This window comes from Pteropus medius, unplaced genomic scaffold (genome assembly GCF_902729225.1).
Source record: "Pteropus medius unplaced genomic scaffold, Ma_sr-lr_union100, whole genome shotgun sequence".
Lineage (NCBI taxonomy): Eukaryota > Metazoa > Chordata > Mammalia > Chiroptera > Pteropodidae > Pteropus > Pteropus medius.
In genome coordinates this window covers 14,115,422-14,138,132 of record NW_024347791.1, presented here as the reverse complement: position 1 = coordinate 14,138,132, position 22,711 = coordinate 14,115,422, and the positions used below count along the sequence as shown (strand labels likewise).

Below are 22,711 nucleotides of genomic sequence, written 5' to 3'. Positions count from 1 at the left end.
CCCAGCCCTAGTTTCTCTTAGAAATAATATTTAGAAGCCACAATTTGGATAGTAGATATACTTATTGTTACTGGATTGTCATTGCTTCAACAACTTTTCAATGGAAGAGTGAAAAATACATTTTTGGGGGTGGGGAAAAGAAAATAAATTTTGAGTTCATACTAGTATTTGTAATTCCAATTAAAAGTTAGAGCTTTTTCTTAATTTCTTAATTTTATACATATATTTCTTTTAACATTGAAAATCTGACTTCTAAAGAAATGTAATTTCTTACAGAATATTTGGTATAATATCCTATATATGAGTTTCAATATAACAATATCAATATTACTAATAAGACTATTAAATATTTTCACATTTCTTCAGAATTTACTTGACCCTTAGAGTATATCTCCCAAAATATAGTCAAAATACTTATTTTGAAAGTCATTGAAAATAATTGTATATCCTTTGTGTAGTTATGCCACTATTTGATATTCATTTGGGTACAGTTATTTTGGTTTGTTTCCAATTTTAGAGGGAATGCTTTCTATTTTTAAATTTAATTTTAGTTTTTAATTATGTAAAATATTCGCACAGTCTAAGGTCAAAACTATACAGCAAGATACAGTCATAGATTTTATCTCCATACCTGTCCAATCCTCTGTTTCCTCCCGCCCTCATGGTCAACCATTTTTAATATCTTTATATCTTCTGTGATTTGCATGTATGTGTGTGTTTATACATATTTTTCTAAACGCTATTTATCTTAGTGTATTCTGATGGCCAAATGATATTTATGTATAGATATTTGCTCATTTCTCATCCATAATTTCTTCAACCAATTCTCTATTGATGAGCAACTGGTTTGTTTCAAAAAAGTTTTTCCAAATAATACACTAATGAAATGTCTTCAGGCATATATATCATTTTGTTTTGTCACAATACCTTTGGGATAGATTTTTAAAAGAAGGCTTGCTCAAGCAAAGGGTAAGTGCATTTATAATTTTGCTGGATCGGGGACATACTTTTAAACACATTAATCTTGCCGAGAAAATGTAGGAATTTTAAATAATCTTTTATTGCAGAAAAAGAGAAAACTTTAACTGGAATGATCATATTTATCAAGAATAATTAGTGAAATTTAAATTTCTAGTATAAGGTAAATAAACACCTTGAACAGTCCAAAAATTGATTCAACTTTAGTGGTTTCCAATCCATTAAGTCTGAGAAAATAATGTAACAATAGGAAAACTATTAAAAGCTATCTATCTATATGTATAGAAAAACGTACACATGCCAGTGGATAGGTATGGATAAATGAATAGAAAAAGAGAGATAAAAAATTTTCCCCCAAGGAGAATATTTCTAATTTTAATAAATTTATGAGTTTTTTCATTCAGTCAAAAATTTATTTTATCTTTTAAATGACACAACAGAAATGGAAGTAAGTGAGCAGAGTCTATATAATAGCACTTGTAAAATTTTTTAAACCGTTGGTAAATCTGCAAGTTTGTCACTTTGGTCCTAAAATATAATCCAACTTTTAAATGCAAAATGAAATGTATTAGCGGGTCCTTTTTATGATCATATGTATTAAAGGAACATGATTATATTGTCTTAGGTTTTTCAGTTACTATCATCGTCTAAAATCAGAAGAGCAACCCCAAGAACTAGGTGAGTCATATTTGCTTTTTTATCTTAGGCACAGCAAAAAGTTAACTCATAAAAATTAGTTGAATAGTAAATTCAAATAATAAATTCACATTTGAGTAGCAGCTAATTATGTATGTAAAAAGTAACATGGATCAGTAAAAACTGGTGAATAAGAATAAGTCACTAGTGATTCATCTACTCATGTTACCATATCATTCTTCAGCTATAACCAGAAAGACAATAGCCTTCACAAAGTGACATACCAAAAAAAAAAGTTAAAATAGCTTCTTCTGCATTTTTAGGTTTCTATTGACAAAGAGAATCTTTGGCATCTTCTTATTCTGTTTCTTCTTCAAGGCTAAAATCGACAAAATAAAAATAAACGTCACATCAATCTGTAGGCTCACTGTAAATCACCATTTACAATATTCTTACAAACATGCCCCACTTTTTAATGATTACAAAGTAGTTTTGCTATCTACTCAGTTAATAATATTCTATCTTTAAAACACAAAGATAAGCTGTCTACTGTAGCTAGCCAGAATAAGCATTTTCACAAAACCGATCAGTACTAAAGTGCTGTTTATGTAGTAGTCTAGAAATGGCAATTTGCTATTAGTTAAATGGATACATAAAATATAATTTTGCTTATGAATTATTTATAAAGTTAGTTTAAAAACTGAATATGCAAGTTCACTACCTTTTATGCAAACGCGTTTGCAATCCTTCATGCTAACAAAGTTATTGTCATTTCCCCCACAGCCAGTATAGGTGAAGGCCTCACAGGTTTTATGTCTCGGATTAAAATGATAGCGAGTCACATTAGCAGAGCATAGTCCCTCATCTTTTGGACTGTAGCAGTATGATGGACCTTTACAAAAAAAGAAAATAAAATTAGAAATGCAATAATATCAAAATTAATAAAACTAATGATTTCTGAAGGAATTGAGGAAAATCTAATCCCATAGAAGCTTCATGCTGAATCCAAAATATCAAACTAAACCATTTAAAAAGTGTGCCTCAAATTTCAAGAAAGCTTAAATGCTATATTTTGTTAATTCTAAATATTTATAAACTGGACAGAATTTCTTCTGAAGCTACGTTCTTATATCATTTGAATGTGTAAAGAAATGAAACCCAAAAAACAGATATGGTCAGGTAAAAAAAAACCAGATATCACATTTCAAGTGATAATATATGACATGTTTTGTAAACTTTCTTGTGTTGGTAGTTTTATTTTAAGTATGTTTATCTGCTCTTTCATTATTTTATTTTATTACAAATACATGTAGTCAAGAATACATGTATTTAATTCCCAGGTAGCCACCGTAATATTTACATTTACACAAACAACTTAAGAAAACACCAGCAACAACCATCTCCTCATTAATTCAAGATTTTGCATACTCAACACAGTATAGCTGTAGAGCTTTATCAAAGTCTCTGCCAAGGCAAAATTTTCCTTGTTTATTGAATGTATTTCTTTATGTGTATGTGTCTCTGCTGTGCCTAGGGAAAATGCCTGTATAGTCTCTCTACAACTATTAAATACTACCCAAGTAACCCATCAATTCGGGGGCTGTGATAGGGGCCAGAGGTAGATCGGAAATGCAGAGGAGAGAAAAAAGGAATACGGATGTCTTTGTGCTGCAGTTTGCAATTCTTAAAGGATACACAAATCTAACCAAAAACTTTAGAAAGAAATTTTCAAGTTTCTCCATCTTAAGTCTATGTATAGTCCACTATTTCGTATATACAACTGATTCCATACAAACCTGAGGTCATGGGATCCATTAATGAATACATACTATAATATTTTATGTGTAAATTAAATAGATGAGAAATAGTTCTGGAGAAACAGTGCAGAAGAGGAAACAAAAACTTGAATCATGGCTTTCTTGCTTTGTAGCCCTGAGAACTTAGCAAGTTATTAACTTCTATCTTGTACTCTCATATGTAAAAATGAGAATAATAATACTCCCTCACAAAGTAAAAGTCTGAAGATTGATATCACATTATATATGAAATCGCCAAAATGCAAACCATGCTAATTCCACATCGAATTGATGTTTTCACCCTAAAGTATTAAAGAAATGAAACAGAAACACCATAAAAATAGTATTTACCTTTCTTTGGTGTACAGAAGCCCATGCAAGTGGCTTCATCCGGGAACTGGTTCCCACCGTGGTGACACCCACCAGACATAAATTTTTCACATGTCATGGTACTTAAATTGAAGAAATACTCTTCTCTGGGCTCACCACACTGCCCCTCACTGACTTCCAACCGGCAAATTTTGGGAACTTCTAGGAAAAGGAAGACAAAAAGCAGTGTAAGTCAAAAATCAGCCTTCTTAGCATTACTTTCAAAACTCTACTGTATTTTCAGAAACAACTGGGTGAGGGGAGGCATCATATTGAGTGCTGGGATAGTACATCCTCAAAGACTGCTCATTAATCTAGTTATTTACCTTTTTTAAAAAAGTGTCTCCAGATCTGACTGAGCTGTAATAAATCTTTCAAATTCAGTAGAAAAACTCTGTTCTGTCAGGCTGTTATGATTGTCCCTACATATGAAGTGAAGTAACTTATTCACAGAAATACACATTTTCCCCTGGCTCAGTTCCTTGAATGGTAAAGCCCCATGTTCTGTGACAGGCCTTACAGATGTAATAAACATAATTAAAATAAAATAGAAAACAGTATCCCAAATTTCCACTATATCCGTATTCTAACAAAGACACGTCTGGGTTTCAGGAAACCAATGGAAGGTTACAATCAGCTATATCACAGTTAAATAATAAAATCCACTAAAAGTATTTCAGATCGATGGCTAATTGACACGGTGTTCTCAAAGAGGCATAAAATCATAGGTTTAGAGATAATGATAGAGAAAAGCACTTATATTGCATCTAATACCCTTGCACTATTTTGCCCTAAAGTGAAATCTTTCCGAATCTGCACAGGCTCAGAATTATGATAAACGCTTGTTAAGAGAGGAGAGAAAATGTGAACTTCTGATGACGTTCAGGAAACTGAAAACCAGTGACCCTTGCTTAATAGTTGAGAAAATTCAGGCTCAAATTCACTCTAGAAAATGAGACCTGTAAAGTTAGCTAAGTTACTGCCGGCCCTTCTGTGCAAGGAGTGGTTAGGGATTTTCTGAGTGTGCTGCGACAACTTACTCTCTATCCTCCAGCAAGCTTCCTCACAGGCCGCCAGAGTTTCGAAGTTGTTGGCGTTGCCCTCGCAGCCCCCGTACATGAACTGGCGGCAGCTCTGCGTGTACCTGTCGTAGTAAAAACTGGGGATCCGGGCCCGGCAGGGCCCTACATCTGGGGGCAGGAGGCAGCTCTCCGCGTTGTTGCCTACGGGAGGGTCAGGAGAGTCAAAGAGGGGTCAGCCACAACCCTGGGGAGGGAGGGTTTGGTTTTCCCAGGGAGTTCTGTCCTCGCTGCTTCAGAGCAAAGGGGCCTCCACAGAGGGAGAAAGTGCAAACTGGGGCGCAACTGCCCCTCCCCGCCACAGGGGCCTGCGGAACGCGGGCAGAGAGAGAGCGGGTGCAGGGTGCCCCAGCTGCCTCGCCGGGAGGACGCCTGGACCGAAGGGGTGGGGGGTGGTTCCTGTGTGGGGCGATACCTGGCAAATCCTGAACAGCACTGCCCAGCGCGGTCCCCGTTATGAGCAACGGCAGAAGCAACAGCCCGAGGGTACAAGTAGGGTCCATGGTGTCCAGGTTCCAGCGGCCCGCAAGGCGAGGGGTCCCCAGAATGCGCCGGCAGAAGGGTGCGCAGAGTCCAGCCTCAAGGTGACCTGGCCTGGGTGCCGGTGGTGGGTGTCCGCTTTTTGTAGAGCGAGCACACTGCCGACCCGGCCGGGGCGGGGCGTGCCTGTGCGCTGTGCGGAGCCTGGCGGGGAGGCTGATTCACGGCCGGCGGCTGTGACCCCGCGCTGTCCTGGCACTGGAAAGTGTGTGCCGGGGAGAGGAATTCCCCTCCACGTTGAACCTGCGTCCCCAACTTTCTCCTTCAGCCGGGCGGGAATGACCAGATGGGCATTTTGTGTCAGTGATGGGAAATCGGCAAACTAGAAGGAAATGATTGCGCAAGATTCCAACTTGTAGCATCACCCTGAAGACTGATTCCACATTTTGAAGCACAAAGTCCACGTTTTTGAAGGGCGGAAAGAAAGTGTGAAATTCACAGGGCCGAGGTTCATTGCGATAGACCTTTTAATTAAGTTAGAAATTTAAGTATATGTGTATTTATTTACATTTATGCATATTTCAGTCGAGGTCTACTTTACATTTAATAAAGGGCTCATAATACATCGTAAGTGTACAGTTTCATGAATTTTTCACAGTTATGCACGCCCTCGTAATCACCACTCGTCAAGAATTAGAACGTTTCCATCACGCCCAGTCCATTTTCTCATACCCTTCTCCAGGCCAGGGGCAAGCACGCTTCTGAGCACCATAGATAGGTATTGCCTGTGCTTGACTTTCATGCATATAGAATGATAGAGTAAGTACTGTTTTGTACTTCTTTTGCTCCACCACTGTTTTTGAGACACACCCATGTTGCTGTATAGTTCGTTCCTTTTAAATGCTGAGGAGTCTTCCAGTGTACGATTATACCACAAACATCCTGTTACTGGACATTTGTGTTCTAGTTTGGGGTTATTACAAATAAAGCTGCTTTGTGTGTGCATACAACTTTTAATACTCTTGATTAAAATACTTAGAAACATTAGGAACTGCCAAACAGTTTTCCAAAATGATTAGACCATTTTACACCCCCATCAGCCATGTGTGAGAGTTGTAGCTATGTTTTATGGGTAGGAACATAAATGTCCAAAGAGGGGTGGCCTTGGGGGGGTGCGGGGTCCTGAAGCTTTGAGCAGATCAGCCCCTTCCCACATATATCCTAATGTCGGTGCATCTATTAAAGTTCATTGCTCCTTCCACATATTAGCCTGAGTCTAACATTTTATTTATACAAAACAAGTGATCTATACTGGGATTTTACATGAAATATTAAAAATATTTTTGGAGAACATTTCAATGAGTTCTCTTGATGAATGTGTCTTCCTTTTCTCCCCCTTTTCCTCTTGTTCTATTCAATATTCTTAAGAGAATAATTATTCCTGGCTTCTCCTGAGGATACTGGAGGGAGTTTACAGGAGTTCTCCAAGTTTCTGAGATTCCCGATGTTCACAGTGGGTTAAGAGTCTGGCATATTTTGCACACTATACTCCCTTGTGTCAGTTTTCAATTATGCTGATGTTGAGGCATAGAATTATATTGCTAGGAAAATTAGGCTTGTCTGGAAATACTCGGTGTCACTTATGCTGTCATTACCAGATATCTATGATTAAGAATGACAGAGATACAAGGGTAAATGTTTAACCACCAGTTCTGAGGGAGGAAAAAAAGGGCAGAGGGGCTGGTTTGTACAGTTTACTGATTTCCATGGTGTAGGTGCTCCCACTAGGGCTAATTTCAGGCTACCAGAGGTGGAAATAGATGAGTAGAATCAGTTTGCCAGAGCCAGTGTGAGCAGCTCCAGCATACCAACCACTGAGACAGCCAGCTGGTTTTAGAAAGACACATTTATAAGCGAATCAAATTAGACCCTCCCATTTCCTCCTACTTATTATTAGGGGAGGCAAATTTTTTACCGAACCCTTAGCCAGGATCATGTTCAGGAGAGCAATTAATTCAACTTCAAACTTACCTATTTCTATTCTTCTGAATATGATTAAATATATCTTCCAAATGGGCTGAAATAAACTGAAGGTCAGATACTGAGTCAAACTTATTCATCATTGATTATCATCACTTCTGTTCTTTGTTCTCAGCTGCTGGCACTTTTTGATCGTTTTTTGCTTCGTATAATAAGAGGAATCTTTTGAGTTAGGGCAGATTATTTTGGGAAATTGCATGATGTAATGGGAAAATGGGAGTCAGAGGAGACCTGGATTTTATTCTTTGCGCCTTTGGACAAGTGATACAAACTCTCTGAGACTTGGTTTCCTTATCTGTAAAACAGATATAATAACTGTACCTTAGACGTGTATTATGAGAATTAAAGGCAAAGTGCCTAGGCGCTCAAAGAGATGTGCTTCAGCTCTTCACACGCGGGCACAGAATCCACTCAGATTACCCCATGTCCTAGGTCCCCTTGTGCTTTGGCACAAAATTTTAAGTTGAGGTGTCAATCACAATCAAGAAACAGAACCACGTGATCTGTCCCTATGGGACTGAAACCTGTGACTTGGCACCCATCAGCTCTTCTCTTTGGCTGAACTCGGAGGCCACCTCTCTGCCAAGGAAGGAGTCACACAATCAGACATCACTTTGTAATGGTCTCTTCAGGGGGAAGGAGCTTCGGGGTTCTCTCAGCCAGAGCAGAGTACACTGTCTACTCAAGCCTGCTGTGTAACATACAGCAGGAGGGGTGGATGGGGAAGGGGCCCAGAGCGAAGGAACCCGCACCTCTGTGGTACAAAGTCTGTAGGTACCAGTTGAAATTCACATCCAGAGGTACTCTAGAAATGTTAGTTTCCTTCCCTTGTTCTATGCCAAATAGAGTGCATCTTTAACATCTCTGTGAGTACAGAGCAGGGACATGGAAGAAAGAAAATTGAACAAGTGGAGTAGTTAGGAATTTGAGATTGTCAAGCAAGAATATCAGGAAGGAAACTAAATTGTGAAACATGTATTTTTATATCCGTGAAAAAAATATCTTCCAATATAAAAGGGATCTAAATGTCCTCAGACTACTTTAAATCATTAGGACCATGTGGAAGGAGCCATGTGACTACCGCCATCAGTCTCCACAGGAAAGTCATTGTACTTCTATCCCCTTAAACCAGTCTCTAAGCCAAAGGTTACTACATAACTGAGGAAAGCAATTCCTTTATCCAAAGTCAACAGGAAATGCAAGACTGGAGGGAATTGGGAAGAACAGTCACCCAGATTGATTTGTCATTGCAATACCAAGCAACAGCTTGAGTAGCTGTGGCTAAAGACAGAGGCTCAAAATAGATTGGAGTTCTTTAAAATAGGCATGGAGTACTTACAATTAGAATGCTGAAAGGAAATATAAATGCCATCTGTTCCAGTATTTTCATTTTACAGAATTACAAAGTTGAGACCTAGCAAGGTAAAATGGCCAGTCATGTTTATTTACCGTAGTTGTTGGCAGAGCTGAAACTAGAACCCAAGTTCTTGATACTCAACACTATATTCTTTCTAATATACCCAGACCTTAGGGGAGAACAATAAATTCAGAATTAAAACACACAAAGGCTACAGTGAATTCAGGAGCACCTGTGCATGTGTCAGATTCCTAACTCTGCTCTTTCTCACATACCCCTGAACCCCATAACAAATGGATATAAAGTTGATCTGGAACACATTTACTTCTAGAATCCCCAAGCCTATAGCCTATAGCAATCCTCTGAGAGCCTCATGGACGTGGACGGTAACCATGAATTTAAGGAAAGGATTGAGGCAGAAGCTCTTCCTCTCTGTCAGACACCTTAGAGTGAGGTGTCATGTCTAACTCATGAATGAATAAGGAGAATTAATTAAGTCCAGTGATTCAGGGATACTTATTATATAAAACACAGTCGCTTAAGGAGTAACATTGATAATGCCTTTAAGAAAGTTCTTGCTGCCTGTTAGTTTAAGCCCTGTCAAGATAAATTCTGAAATGAGTCCAGCTGGCACCAACAAAGAGTTTACACATCTGCTAAGAAAGCTAGTTAATCTCTTCTGAAAGATTAGGGGTCATGAGGGTTTTGTTAAAGTTTAGGCAACTACTTCACCAACCAGGCATTTTTCTAGCAAGTTAGGTCTTGTAGGATGTGTTTACTCTAATGCGCCCTCTGTCGGACTCAGAAAGCATTTGTGAGTGTTGTTATGTAATAAGGTGACGCCACATAAAAGGATGAGACATTCTCGTTCTCGCTCGTACATATTCTTCCTAGATGTATGTTCTCTCAAATGTCCTACTCGCTTAGGATGTTGGGCATCTTTTCTCTCACTCAGGTTGTTGCATATTTAACTATGTAGGGCATCCAGAATATTGGAACAAATTTTAGACTATTTCACCCAAGACCTTTTCTGCACAGTGCAGCCTCACCACTTATGTAGAATTCTAGCCTGGGTCACCAAGCCACTAGAGGGTGGCATGTCAGGAATGGGGGAAGGAAGAGAAAACATCCTCCAATTCTTGTATACCAGGTGGAAACCTCAATCGCAGTAACTAGAATGATGGATATGTTTATTGAGAGTTTTCATTGTATTTTACACTCATTAGCTCATTAAATACCCATAATGACCACTTGAGGGTGGTACTTTATTCTCCCCACTCTGCAAATGAGGAAACTGAAGCTTTAGATATGTGACTTGGCCAAAGCTATAAAGCTAGCACAGGCAGTCTGAATCCTCATGCCCTGATCCCACTCACCGTGTATACATCCTTTTCTTCCACGTTAGTGGGGATCGAAGTCAGGCTTGTTATACATAACATACGCTTATGACCCTGCTTCAGTTCCTAGACAGCTCTCTCTCAGATTTCCCTTTTATTCAAACACAAAGTTTATCATTAAGAACAGATAGGTACAATTTAAATACATTGCTATAATGCTCTAAAGGGAACATCTGCCAAAGTTGATAATCAGATTAGAGGATTGAGTTAATCACTGAAGTCCTTATTTTCAGGGTTATGTTTAGCAGAATGTAATGGACCTTGACCTTTCCAAATATAAAAACACCCTTTCTTGCAAAAATATTGTCATTTTTATACTATAGCCCAATCTCACATTAGTTCTGTTACTTACTAACTTGCCATAAGCCCACCAAATGTTCATTTGTTCTAGCTCTATGTGAAAAAGTTTTTGTGTCTTAATTCACATGGGAGGGACAACTTGCCATATGGGGGCAGGGAGAGGCAATAGCTGCAGTTCGAAAGGGGCATACAGCTCCTAGGACTCTCACTATATTTTTCTTTTATTGACTATTAGGAAAAAGCAGAGTTGAACTGAATTGAACTATATTAGAGGAGAGTTGAGTACACTAGTCAAGATACACCAAACCAGACTGAGAAGGGAGACTTGTTCCTAGAGGCCAGCTGAATCTTCTGTATTCTCTAGCTTCCTTTCTCTTACAATGGAAGTCTCACTGTGCTCTAGTCAGAGGTGACTGAACGGACTAGTGGGTCCGTTCCCCACTTGCCTTCTCATGGACTTCACTCCTTTCATTCTCTTGCAACATTAGCTCTGCCCCTCTTGTTCTTTAGCACCCAGGTTTTAATAGTTTCTATTTGGAGTGATCTATCTCTGATTTTTTTCATCTCATACTTAAAGTTCACATTTGACTCTATGTGCCTTTCCTATTGGGACCTCTTTTGCAGTAAAACTGATCAGAAATGTTATCTTCACTATCTGCCTCCATTTCCTCATCTCCCCTTTTTCCACATTCTGCTCCAGTTAAACTTCCATATTGGGAAGAGGAAGAACAGGAAGTGTTCTTGTCAAGGGCAACTCATCATGTTGCCACATCTTACTATACTTCTCAATACGTCTGACACCCAAAGCAGCTTTCCGTAAGTCATCAAAGACCACACTTTTCCATCTCCATTTTGTCTAACCTCTCAGCAGTATTCAACAATTTCAAAGACTTCCTCATTCTTGAAATGCTTTTCTTTAATTCTTTATAACACATTCTTCTGGTTTTCTCCTGCTTAGTTGACTACTACTTTTCACTCAATCTGTCCTTCTCCTCTGCCTGCCCATTAAAGGTTAAATTGACTCAATGCTCAACCTTGAGAACTCTTTTCTAATTGTACTCTCTTCTTATGTGATTTTAAGTATAAACACATATAAACTTTACACACACACACATCAATACACATAAGTATGTTTATGTGTAGTCTCAATCTCACCTCTGAATTCCAAACACTTATATCTACTTAACATCTACATCTGATGTCTAATAGACATCTCAAACATTATATGTCCTAAACTGAAGTCTTGGTCATGTACTCCCAATCTTTCTCCTTTCTATAAATGATACTTCTGCTTAGATTCTCAAGCCAAAAACTTTGGAATCATTCTTAACACCTCCCATTCCTACTTTGCCCAATTCATCAATAGTCCTGTCAATTCTTGTAGGGAGCTAAAGCTCCCCAAATTCAAAAGAGTGCATGGATTGTCTCCGGAGGCCTGCTTGCATAAAAAAGAAAAGGCTGGTTCTGTGGAATTCCAGGAAGAAGAAGATTAAGTATAGCCTAAGGGAGTGTCGAAGGGAGTGTCAAAGGAAGTGTCAATTGTACCTGGATCTTCAGGATGTTACTTTTATTATGTTATTTTGGGATACACAAAGGAACAGTTTGTGTTTAAAAGAAGGATAAGAAATAAACTCGGGGAGACAGTTGTGAGATCTGCTCTCCCTCCTGCACCCTGTCTGTCTTCTCTTTTTTCTCAGTCCCCGCTCCCCCATTCAGGTACCCGGTTTGACTTGGTCGGCTGGCTTCCGACAAATTCTACCTCCAAATTACATTTTTAATCTTCCTATATCTCTTAATATCCATGGCCACTAATATAACTCAAATCTATTTCTTCTTAAAGGACCATTACATTAGATTCTTACTGAAACTCTCAGTTTCCATTTTTGTTCCCCACTCAACCCCACACAGCAGAGTATTTTTAACATATCCACTAGATTCTCATTTTATTCCTCACCATGCAAGGTCACGCACTCTGACCCTATGTAATCTGACCCCTGTCACCCTTACTAACCTCATCCCATTACTCTTCCTTGATCTTACTATACTCGGGTTACACTGTGTTTTCCATTCCCTTAATATAAAAAGTTTGTTCTCACCTCAGGTCCTTTGTATGAACTGTTCCCTCTACTTAGCCCTTCCCCTGGCATGAAATGCTCACTTCACTGTCTCCTTGGCAATTGGGTCTTGGTTTCACCACCTCTGATCAGTCTATATGATGCTGCTCCACATCCCAGTGACTCCTTATGACTTTATGGTATCATAAACTATCTTTGTAGCATTTATCATTCGAAATCAATATTTTTATTAGTTTTATGTTACCTGTTTGATCTTCTAACTATTATATAAGCTCTGTGACAGCAGGGAACTTACCCGTTGTATTTATCATTGTATCTCAGTGTTAAGAAAAAAGACCTGGAAAGTAGGATCTCATAAATGTCTGTGGAATGAACAGATTACTTATTATTACCACTACCCCTCTTCTTTTCAAGTGTCTATAAAACCCAAATGGTTCAGTAGAAACAGAGAAACAGTTGTTTTGGGGAAGAAAGTGAGTTATCATAGAGTATAATTTGAATGTCTATAAGTCACCTGTACTTTAAAATAAGCTAACAGGTTGAGAGAGAATGGTATTTCTGTAATAAAATAGAAACAGATACGAAAGCAACTGGCTTTCAAAAACTAAATATGATAGAATGTGTGATCAACCTAAGATCAGATTCACAAAAACAGAAATGCAAACTACCTTTTATGTGACAGAAAAAAACTCAACTGGAAAGAATGAATTATAAAGTGATGAAGTATAAACACAGTAAGAAATAAGGAAGCTGATTTTATTTGCTGCTGTAATCCCTAGCAATCAAAAGAATACCTGGCTCATGATAGTTACTCAATAAATATTTGCTGAATAAATGAATACTTGTTATCTGCTATCACTTTATTGGCCCTAGTAGAAAGACAGAAGGAGAGAGTAGATACATAGGTATAAAGTGATAAAGGGATTGCGTAAATATGTTTATCAGTGTCTGGCACACATTAAATGCTCAAAAGTTGTTAACTAATATTATCTCATTTAATTTTGGTCACAGCAAATTCATTCTCCTTTGTTAATTTTATCTCATCTTTTTCTCCTTAGAATGTTCCAGCATTTAGACCTTTGTTTTCTTCTCATCTGTCTTCATGGCTCTCTCCTAAGCTCTGGCCTCTCCTCTAAACTCCAGACTGCCCATTCAGATGAATGTCTAATGGGCATCTCAAACTGGAATTCCCCTTCTCACTGCCTCCCTGACCTCAGAAAATAGCAAATTCCTTCTTCCAGTTGTTCGGGCCCAAATCATTGGAGTTATCTTGACTTTTCTCTTTCTTATTCATTCTATGTCTGGTCTCTCAGCACATCCTATTATCTCTCCTTTTAAAACATATTCAGACTCTCATTACCTGTCCCAACCTCCCAAAATGTCTGAGTCTATTTATGGAGATAATGTCGCTCTATTACTCAAAATCCTCCACTGTTCCCCAAGTCACTCAGAGTAAAGCCAGAGTCTACAATGGCCCGCAAGACCTACATGCTCACTGATATCATATATTATCCTTCCCCCATATTTGCTTCACTCCTCTTATTCTTTCTTGCTCACTGCTCCCTTTGCACTTATTGTTTCTTGGAACAATCTTCTCAGTTATGGGCATGGTACATTCCTTTATTTCCTGAAGGAATTCACGCGATTAGCATTGTCTCAGAGAAGCCTTCTCTGGCCAGTCTCTCAATGACTGAAACACTTCTCTTGACCCTTCCTATTCCTATTCTTTCCCTGTTTTGTTTTTCTCCTTAGCACGTCGCAATCTGATATATGGTGTGTTTATTCTTTTATCATGTTCCTTGTCTTGTTTCTCTCATTGGACTGTATGTTCCTTGTGGGCAAAGTTTTCTAAAATTTTTCTTTTCTCTGCCCTCAAGCATCTACCTAGAATGGTGTCTGACACATACTAGCACTCAAAAAATATTTGTTAAATGAATAAATAAAATGTTAGCTGTTATTAGTTATAATCTCAAGAATAAATTCAAGATGAAAAAGAATAGTAGAAGATAAGAAAATTTATACCCATACAATTACAAGTTACAGTAGATTTGTTTCTGAAAAATGTGTCAAACTGAATGTTTATAACTCAAAATATTTAAAGTGTGCTAGCAACATTTCTGCTTCAAAGAATCTATGATTGATCCTCTGTATAAAAGAAAAGATTTTTTAAAATAATTTAAATAAATTTTCCCTAATATAACTCTTATAAGTTAGATATTTTATTTGTCAAGTTTTCTTACTTCAAAATGTGCTTATCTGTTTTAAAACAGAAAACAAGCAGCCTCTGAACTTTATAATAGACAGTTTTAATTCTAAAATAAATTAGCAAGAAACCTAATGGAAACTCTGAAAAACGTTGGTAAGACAAGCTGCTCTACATAGTTCTAGCCTCCCAACACCCCTCACGCATACCCACAAAAACCAGTGTAAACCATAAACAACCTGACATATTTTTAAAGGTCCCCCTAGGGGGCAGTATTGCCTCCGTCGAGAATCACTGCTCCATGGATAGGGTACAACTGTGAGATGCATCCTGTCCCTCCTCTTCTGTTTTGGAGCTCAGCTCCACTGATGGTAGTACAAGATGGAGGAAGAGGTAAAAGGCAAATGTCTTCTACAGCAGCACGCTTCTCCCCTGGGTTAGCGGTAACTGCTACCTTAGCTTGTTGGTCTATAAGTTTTCAGTCCTCACTGAATGATGAGGGTGGAGATGCCTAGTAATAGGGCCAATAATCTGATCTAGGCCGACTTGGGACTTTCACAGAGAAGTGGCCCATCTCGAAAGCTTAGAAATAAGCAGCCCATGTAGCCGAGTAGGAATGGGTAGTGGGGAGTTGAGGGGATGCTTTTTTCCTATGTAATTCTGGAGTATGGAAAAACAAATCTACTCTTTTACACTAGTTTGAAGAAGGGTAATTGAAAGAAATGTGCTGGAGTGGTAAATGCCCCAAGCCAGAAAACCAACACTGGAACTCCAGATAACTCCAGCTCTGTCACCACCCATTGTGTGATTTGAGACATTTTAATTCTCTGGACCACCTTTGCTTCATATGTAAAATGGGATAGAGAGTAAATTAAATGATGTTTGAATCCTTCTAAACTCTTGACCTCAATACAACTCTGAGCATTTGGACTTTTCGTGTGGTCAATATACACTTCCTTTCTCTGTAGGTCTGGGTGTCCTTAAGGGAGATGAGGGTTTTGATCCTCGCTCTTTAAATTTTTTCATGCAAGACTTGTGTCATTGAATTTGGCCAGCATTCTTGAAACTTCTAGGATTCACCTCCACCAAATGAAGTATGTTTTGCTGAAAATATTATTAAACATGGTGAATCACAGCATTTTAAAGTTAAGAAATAATTAGTTAATAAAGTGAAGTTAGATACCTTGCATCATTCTCTATGTCTAGGTAAATATTAATGACAAAAGTTACAAGTGATTTATCACTAATTCATGATTCTCTTCTGTATATTGAACAATACATAGAACAATAAGCAGTAGTAAGGATATAAAAGTTTAAGAAAGATATGGACACTCTTGTAAAGGTCCTTACAATCCATATTGTCTTAGATTTCTTAGAGGCAGAGCAAAGACAAGGATTTTTGTCCTAATGATTTATCAAGGGTGAGCTCTCAGGAGAAACTTCTGAAGGAAGGATGAAGCAGAAGAAGTTAGGCAAATGTGTGGTTTCAGAAGCCTAGTTTTATCTTGAACCAATGGGGATCTCTGGAAGGTTTTCGATTACACCAAGGTTTTTCAGCCCAGAGGCAAGTGGTCTGGGCTATTAGGATCCCACTTCAACCAGCCATTTGCTACAGGTAATCTACAGAGATCAGTTGGAGCATAATCTCTCAGACATCACTAGTTGAAGTGGTTCCCATCAGCCAAGGACAAACTTATGCAGAAGGTTTGCCCTTGGCAAGCAACACTTGTGCTGCTGAGAGGATGAATACTCGCTCTGGACAGGGGGATTTGGGCAGGGCACCAAGAGTATCTACTACAGGTATTAAAGGGGAGAAATCATATCCACATGATATTCTTTAAGAGCACTTACAAAGCCACCTATCAGAAAGTGACATATAAGGCAGCACAGTCTGAAAGTCCAGGGGTACAGAGTAAGTGAGAATAACCCAGCTAATGTGTACTGCTTGCTCTGTGCGACGCATTGTTTTGCAATCTTTATTCCTCTCAAGGAATCTGCAATGTAGGTATTATTGCTCCTATTTCCTAGTAAACTGAGACACAGAGAAATTAAGTAACTTGGTCAGGGTCACACAGCTAGCAAGTGCCAGTAGATGACCATTTCATTGGCAGTAATGGGGTAGGGCTTCTCTGGAACAGAGAAAATGAAATTCTAAGCTCTACCCCAAATCAAAACCTCTTTGATTGGGCTCATATTTCAACAACTTCCTAAAGTGATTCTTATACACATTGGAGTGTCAGAGCCATTGCCAAGTGGAATAAGTTTTCCAAGACAGAGAAAAGTTGTGCAAAGGACAATGTCAATAGGTAAAAATGATCAGCAGAAAGTAGATGTGGTTGTGAATTTTTGTAGAGCATCTGAGAGGAGTGAGAAAGAAGATGAGAATAGCTCTAGAATATCAAACAAGAATTACACAGGAAGAATCGTTGTCACATTGTTTTTTAAAATAAGAACAGAATAGCAAAAATGAAAAGTACAGGAAACATTGGCTTTGGGTACCCATAGGGTGTTCTTTTTTACTTCTGTGCTGGCCTGTATAGGCATTTATTCCTAAAAATATGCTAAACTTCCTCTTTTTCAGAGAAGAACAGGATATCATAAAATTGAGAAGATAAATAATATTTCCTCAAAGGTTTTGGGAATGAAAACATTAATATGAATACAGGGAAATAAGTTAATTGCTGGTATATGATCAGAGTATTTTTATGTAGACGTATGATAAGTTGTTCTCTGAAATAGCAAGGGACTTGAATATGATTAATTTCATAAAATGTCATTATAAAAATTAGACCAGAGAGACAAAAGAGAAAAAAAGGGATCAAAAAAGTAGAGATTATAAACATGATGCCACTTGGCTATAATGAAATATTTTCCAGGAAATTTCATATGAATACCACCAGGTACTGTGCCATCTTTCCCATTGCCCACTGATCTTATTAAGGAGAAGCAATTGTTAAGAGTGCAGGAGAATCTATACTTTTATAATGTACATTGGTAGATCAGGCTCACCATGTCTCCTTTAACCCACTACATTTGAGCATCACTGATAGCCAGTTCGCTGAGTTATATACAAATTACAGGTATTGTTTGGAAAAACACTTTGAAGTAATATGCTAGTAATTTCTGACAAACAAAGTTATTTGTTTGCTGTTTTTCCATCTAATCGGTGCATATTTCAATCCATTACTTATAAAGAATTTATAATGACACCTTTTGTGTGTTTCCCTGTTAATACCAGATTAAATACTCTAGCAATTTAGAGGATTATTAGGCAGTCCTCAAAATGACCTCAAACTAACTTAAATGGCATAAATCATATGGTGGAGGGGTTTGGAGTTGGAGATGAGGGTTAGAAATCCAAAGTTTTACATAACAAAAAAAAAAATAAAATAAAATAAACAGGAAAAGGAGGAGCTTTGGGTATTTAAGATTATCTACTGACTAAACTGACCTCCCCCATAAACCTAGCAGGTGTTTTGAGTCAAGTGCTTGGTTTAATCATATTAGTGAAGATTATAAAGAAGCTTTAAAATCCCAAGGCTAATGATCAATGCTAAAATTTTTCAGAGAGTATTTGTAAGAAATCGGTTATCATAGGAAGTTAAAACAAACACACAAGAAAGAAACAGTTCACTTAGTAAGTTCTGAGCTGAGGAAAGTGTTGGCTATCGTTGACTTGAAGCCAAGTCCAGGAATTTTGGTGTGCGAACTAATTTTCTACCTTTTCATCAGGCAAAAGATGCCCGTGATCAATATTGAAGATCTGACAGAAAAGGACAAATTGAAAATGGAAGTTGACCAGCTGAAAAAAGAAGTGACACTGGAAAGAATGCTGGTAAACTGCTGCTTTCTTTTGAATTTTATTTTAAACTAGAGATATTGTAGGATTTACCAGATTAGGAACAATTGAAAGGATGCAGAATTTGCTACCTCAAAATATGCCTCTTTGACATAAGAATTATTTTAGGCTGATTATTTTTAAGATACACCAGATGCTGGAGAAGCTCTGAAAACCAAGCAGGAGTTACCCTTTTGTAAGAGATACTTATGTTTATAAGGGAAATCTCTATTTGTGAGGGTGTCTCCCTCTCTGTACCAGGAAGAGAATGACTAAATCTCTAGAAACTCTTATCAGTGGGAAAGGCAAAGGACTAAAATTTGCTTAACAGCCTTACCATTGTTCTCTGTGCTTTGCCTGGGAACCTCTCATAAATGTCCCTCACCCCCTTCCCATCTTTCTTTTGTGTTTCCCTGGTGGTGGTTTTTAAGGAGTGTCCTGGGTCTTTTTGAGGAGTTTTTTAGTTTTCCTCGTTATCTCCTATGTATAGAGAAGATATATATGTTTTAAAATTTCTGTTTGTTTTTCTCCTGTTAATCTGCTCTTTTATTACAAAGGGTTCTCAGCCAAGAACCTAGAAAAGTAGAAGGAAAATTATTTTTTCTGCTCCACACCATTCACAGGAGAGACTCAATGTAGTTAAAAATAAAATTTTCAGCTAAAAATTCATCAGAGATTAAGAAAATTAATAATCATAATTGTCTCTTGAGGTAGAATCTATGTCAAAGGTTTAACAAACTATTTGCCATGGGCCAAATCTAACCTTTAGCCTGTTTTTGTTTGATCATTAAACTAAAAATGTTTTTACATTTTTAGAGTTGTTTAAAAGGAAAAAAAGAAAAAGAAAATATAGAATATGAGACAGAGACCATGTTATTGCTAAGCAATAAAATGAGGCAATATATATAGGCATTTTGTTTTTACCTTTCTAAACTGATAAACTTTTCTTTATTTAATACAATACTTTGATATTGTTCAAATACTTTTAGCCAAGACCTCACCCGCTCCAGCACTGTCACGGCCAGTAATGAATGAGTACATTCTATCCCTTCTTTGCAAATAAAAATGAGTTCAAGTAGAAGAACTCACTGGTTCCTCTTAAAAACATCTGACAGTTCTTGGAAATGATTACCAAGAGCTCTTTGTCATTGGAAGGAGAAGAAATGGCGAAGGAATAAATGTTTCTACCGAACAAACACTGACTGAAACTTGGGAAACATAGATAAGTATTTTAGATTTTTTTTTTGTTTAGGAGAGTTAGTAGAAACAAAATTTCCTCCACCAGTGATAAAAGTATATTTAAAAAAATTTTTTTAATCTCATTTCATCTGGCCAAAGCAAAAAAGGGAGTTTGTATTATCTTCATACTTTGCTGAAAAGTCTTACTCCCAATAAAAATAGGAATTTTGGCTTCTTTTATGTTTATAATTGTCTCAAACTTCCTGTTCCCCTTTTCCATATAGGCAAAACATGTTTTGCTATAAAGATAAAATTTAAATTTATAAATAGCAAAAAAGCTAAGACCACATAACCACAAAAGTTTAAATCTTCAGAATTTGTGGAAAATAAAATATAACTTTGGGATAAAGGAGAGTTATTTTTTCTTCTTGAAACATCTAAAAAATTATTTTTATGATTTATATTCTCAGGATTGTTGTTTTGTGGGCAATTTGGTTATCTTCATGTGTTTATTATTTACTTGTGGCAAGTTCACCTGTTAATTTTTACCTTGGGTAAACATTATATATGTTACCATCTTTCAGGTTTTTGGGTTTCTTTTCCCTATTACTCAACATCTCCTTGCTCTGGGAAGTCAAACTAAATTAATCTCAGACTCTAGAACCGTATCTCTGCTATAGAATCTGGCTCCACAATCTTCTCCACATGTAACACTCATATAAGTTATCTAACTTACCTGTGCCTGTTTCCTCTTCTCTAAAATGGGCATAGTAACATCTAATGCAGAAGGCAATTGGGAGAAATAAATAGATAATATATACAAAGCTCTAAGAACGATGTCTAGCACGTAGCAAGTGCTTTGTACCATTATTTTTTAAAAATGTTATTAATATCTATGAACCGGACTGGTTCATAGTATGTCTCAATTTATTTTGCTGGCAAGGCAGTATTATTATCAGAGTAAAACATCTCTTTGCATGCAGTCTCTAAAGCTGGTAGATAGATTTGCAATGACTAGAAGTCAATGTAATAGGCAAAGACAAAGATAATAATTGGAATAATAGCTAAAAATAGCTACCATTCAATTGAGCATATTTGTATGTAAGACACTTAATTCAGCCAGTGTTGCTCTTGCTATTTCAAGATGAAGCAACTAAACCTTAGATGAGCTATCTTAACTAAGACATAACTGGTCAGTGGGCAGAGCCAAAATTCAAACCTGGAGTGTCCTGAATCCACTGTTGATGTTTTCTACCATGTCATGTAATCCTGAATGAAACTATGCACACTGATATTTACATATGTATAGAATATACATTAATAGGCTCTGGCTGAGTCCCTTAAAATACAAAAGCCTGATTTTTCACTAAGTCATTACTATAATGGTATAGACGAGTGAGCAAGTATTTATTACTGAGCACCAACTAAATGCAGGCTCTGTTCTAGATGCCTGGGATACCTGTGTACAAATCAGCCAAAGGTCCCTGACCCTCTGGCGCTCACCTTCTAGTGCACTATCATAATCAATCACTGTAGTCGAGTTTAAAATAAAATTACATGTGTATACTACTGAGAATCCAGGAGTGGTGATAAGCCTGGAATTTAACAATTATTCATTCTCTTCCACCTTTACAGGTCACATTTTTGGAATGAGGAAAAAGATTTAATTAATGTTCCCTCTGGTGATATTCTTGACTTGTGTTGCCAGCTGTGTTTTGATCCCTGAATCCTGTCTCCGTTTAAGAAGCTGGAGGCAGTATCTACTGAGAACTCTTAGCTAGAGTGTGGCCAACTGTTTATCCTTTGCCTGGAGATATCCAGGAGGACAGGGGAGGGAACAGCTATTTTTTCTTTTCTCCTAGAAAGTACACATGCAGAAATCAGAATCACGTTAAAAATATAGAACACAAAAAATTATTATAATAAATATATTCTTGGATTCTGAAGTTTCTATATTAAACCAAATGAGTCATCTCTTTCTCCTTTCCTTTAAGGTATCCAAATGTTGTGAAGAAGTAAGGGATTACGTTGAAGAAAGATCTGGGGAGGATCCACTAGTAAAGGGTGTCCCTGAGGACAAAAATCCTTTCAAAGAGCTCAAAGGAGGCTGCGTGATTTCATAAGAAAAAAAAACAACCTTGGAATATCTTGAGCTTTAATGACAATATTAACTTTTGGTCATATGTAATAATACTATTGAGCATGTACATGAATTTTTAAATTTACAAATACAAACTTTAAATGAAAATTGGAATGTGATAATGCATGTCTGCTTTTTATTAAAGGATTTAGCACAGGATTTTAACACATAATTGATAATAAATATTGATTGGCCCCTTTCTCTAAGAATAATTGCTATGTTTTATGAACAAGTCTATATTATTTTGCTTGCCAGAATATAGTTAATATTTGATGTTTCTTCACTTCCCTTCCAACACTCATAATATTCTACCTGGAAATTTCATGGTTAGACTTATATTTTCCCCAACTTTTGTCTTACTTATAGATTAGGAAGTTTATTCTTTTAAATCATGGAAGACCTGCCTTAGCAAAATATGTGCTGTGAAGATTTTTGTTACCGATGTTTTGTTTTGTTTCCTTTTCACTCTTAACTCCCAGTCAGTGGTGATGGTTTTAACATAACCTCTTCCTACATTCTTACTCATCTACTTGTCACCAATAATGTGAACTTTTCTCAGAATGCCAGCTGGATTAGGATTCAATCTATGGTCGCAGAGCACAATGGATTTAACCAACACCAGAATAAAGGTTCTGAGGAGCTAGAGAGTTCTGGCTTTGGCACTTTATTGCCTGACTTCAGACAAATGACTTAATGTTTCTAAATCTTAGTTTCTTTTACTGTAGAATCGGGATAATAATAACTCTGTTTCCTGTTTTGTGGGAATTAAACATTATATAAAGGTGATTATGGCACTTAGCATATTGCCTGGCACATAGTAAGGATCTTATAAGTATTAATTAGT

General features: G+C 37.2%; 2 protein-coding genes across 3 annotated transcripts; one reads left to right on the top strand and one right to left on the bottom strand.

Annotated features, from left to right (window-relative positions):
* Window positions 1-1,369: 1,369 nt before the first annotated feature.
* Window positions 1,370-5,512, bottom strand: TFPI2 (tissue factor pathway inhibitor 2). The gene is made up of 5 exons (XM_039878079.1): window positions 5,274-5,512; window positions 4,820-5,002; window positions 3,762-3,941; window positions 2,336-2,506; window positions 1,370-1,993 (listed from the first exon to the last, which is right to left on the bottom strand). The coding sequence occupies exons 1-5, from the start codon at window positions 5,359-5,361 to the stop codon at window positions 1,911-1,913; spliced, it is 705 nt and encodes a 234-aa protein (XP_039734013.1). The 5' UTR covers window positions 5,362-5,512; the 3' UTR covers window positions 1,370-1,910.
* GNGT1 (G protein subunit gamma transducin 1) lies at window positions 3,896-21,969 on the top strand. 2 transcript variants are annotated; one of them, XM_039878081.1, is made up of 3 exons: window positions 3,896-3,967; window positions 18,443-18,545; window positions 21,722-21,969. In XM_039878081.1, the coding sequence occupies exons 2-3, from the start codon at window positions 18,450-18,452 to the stop codon at window positions 21,848-21,850; spliced, it is 225 nt and encodes a 74-aa protein (XP_039734015.1). In that variant the 5' UTR covers window positions 3,896-3,967; window positions 18,443-18,449; the 3' UTR covers window positions 21,851-21,969. The 2 variants fall into 2 exon arrangements, with proteins under 2 accessions (XP_039734015.1, XP_039734014.1); XM_039878080.1 differs by lacking the exon at window positions 3,896-3,967 and adding an exon at window positions 10,967-11,248.
* Window positions 21,970-22,711: the final 742 nt, after the last annotated feature.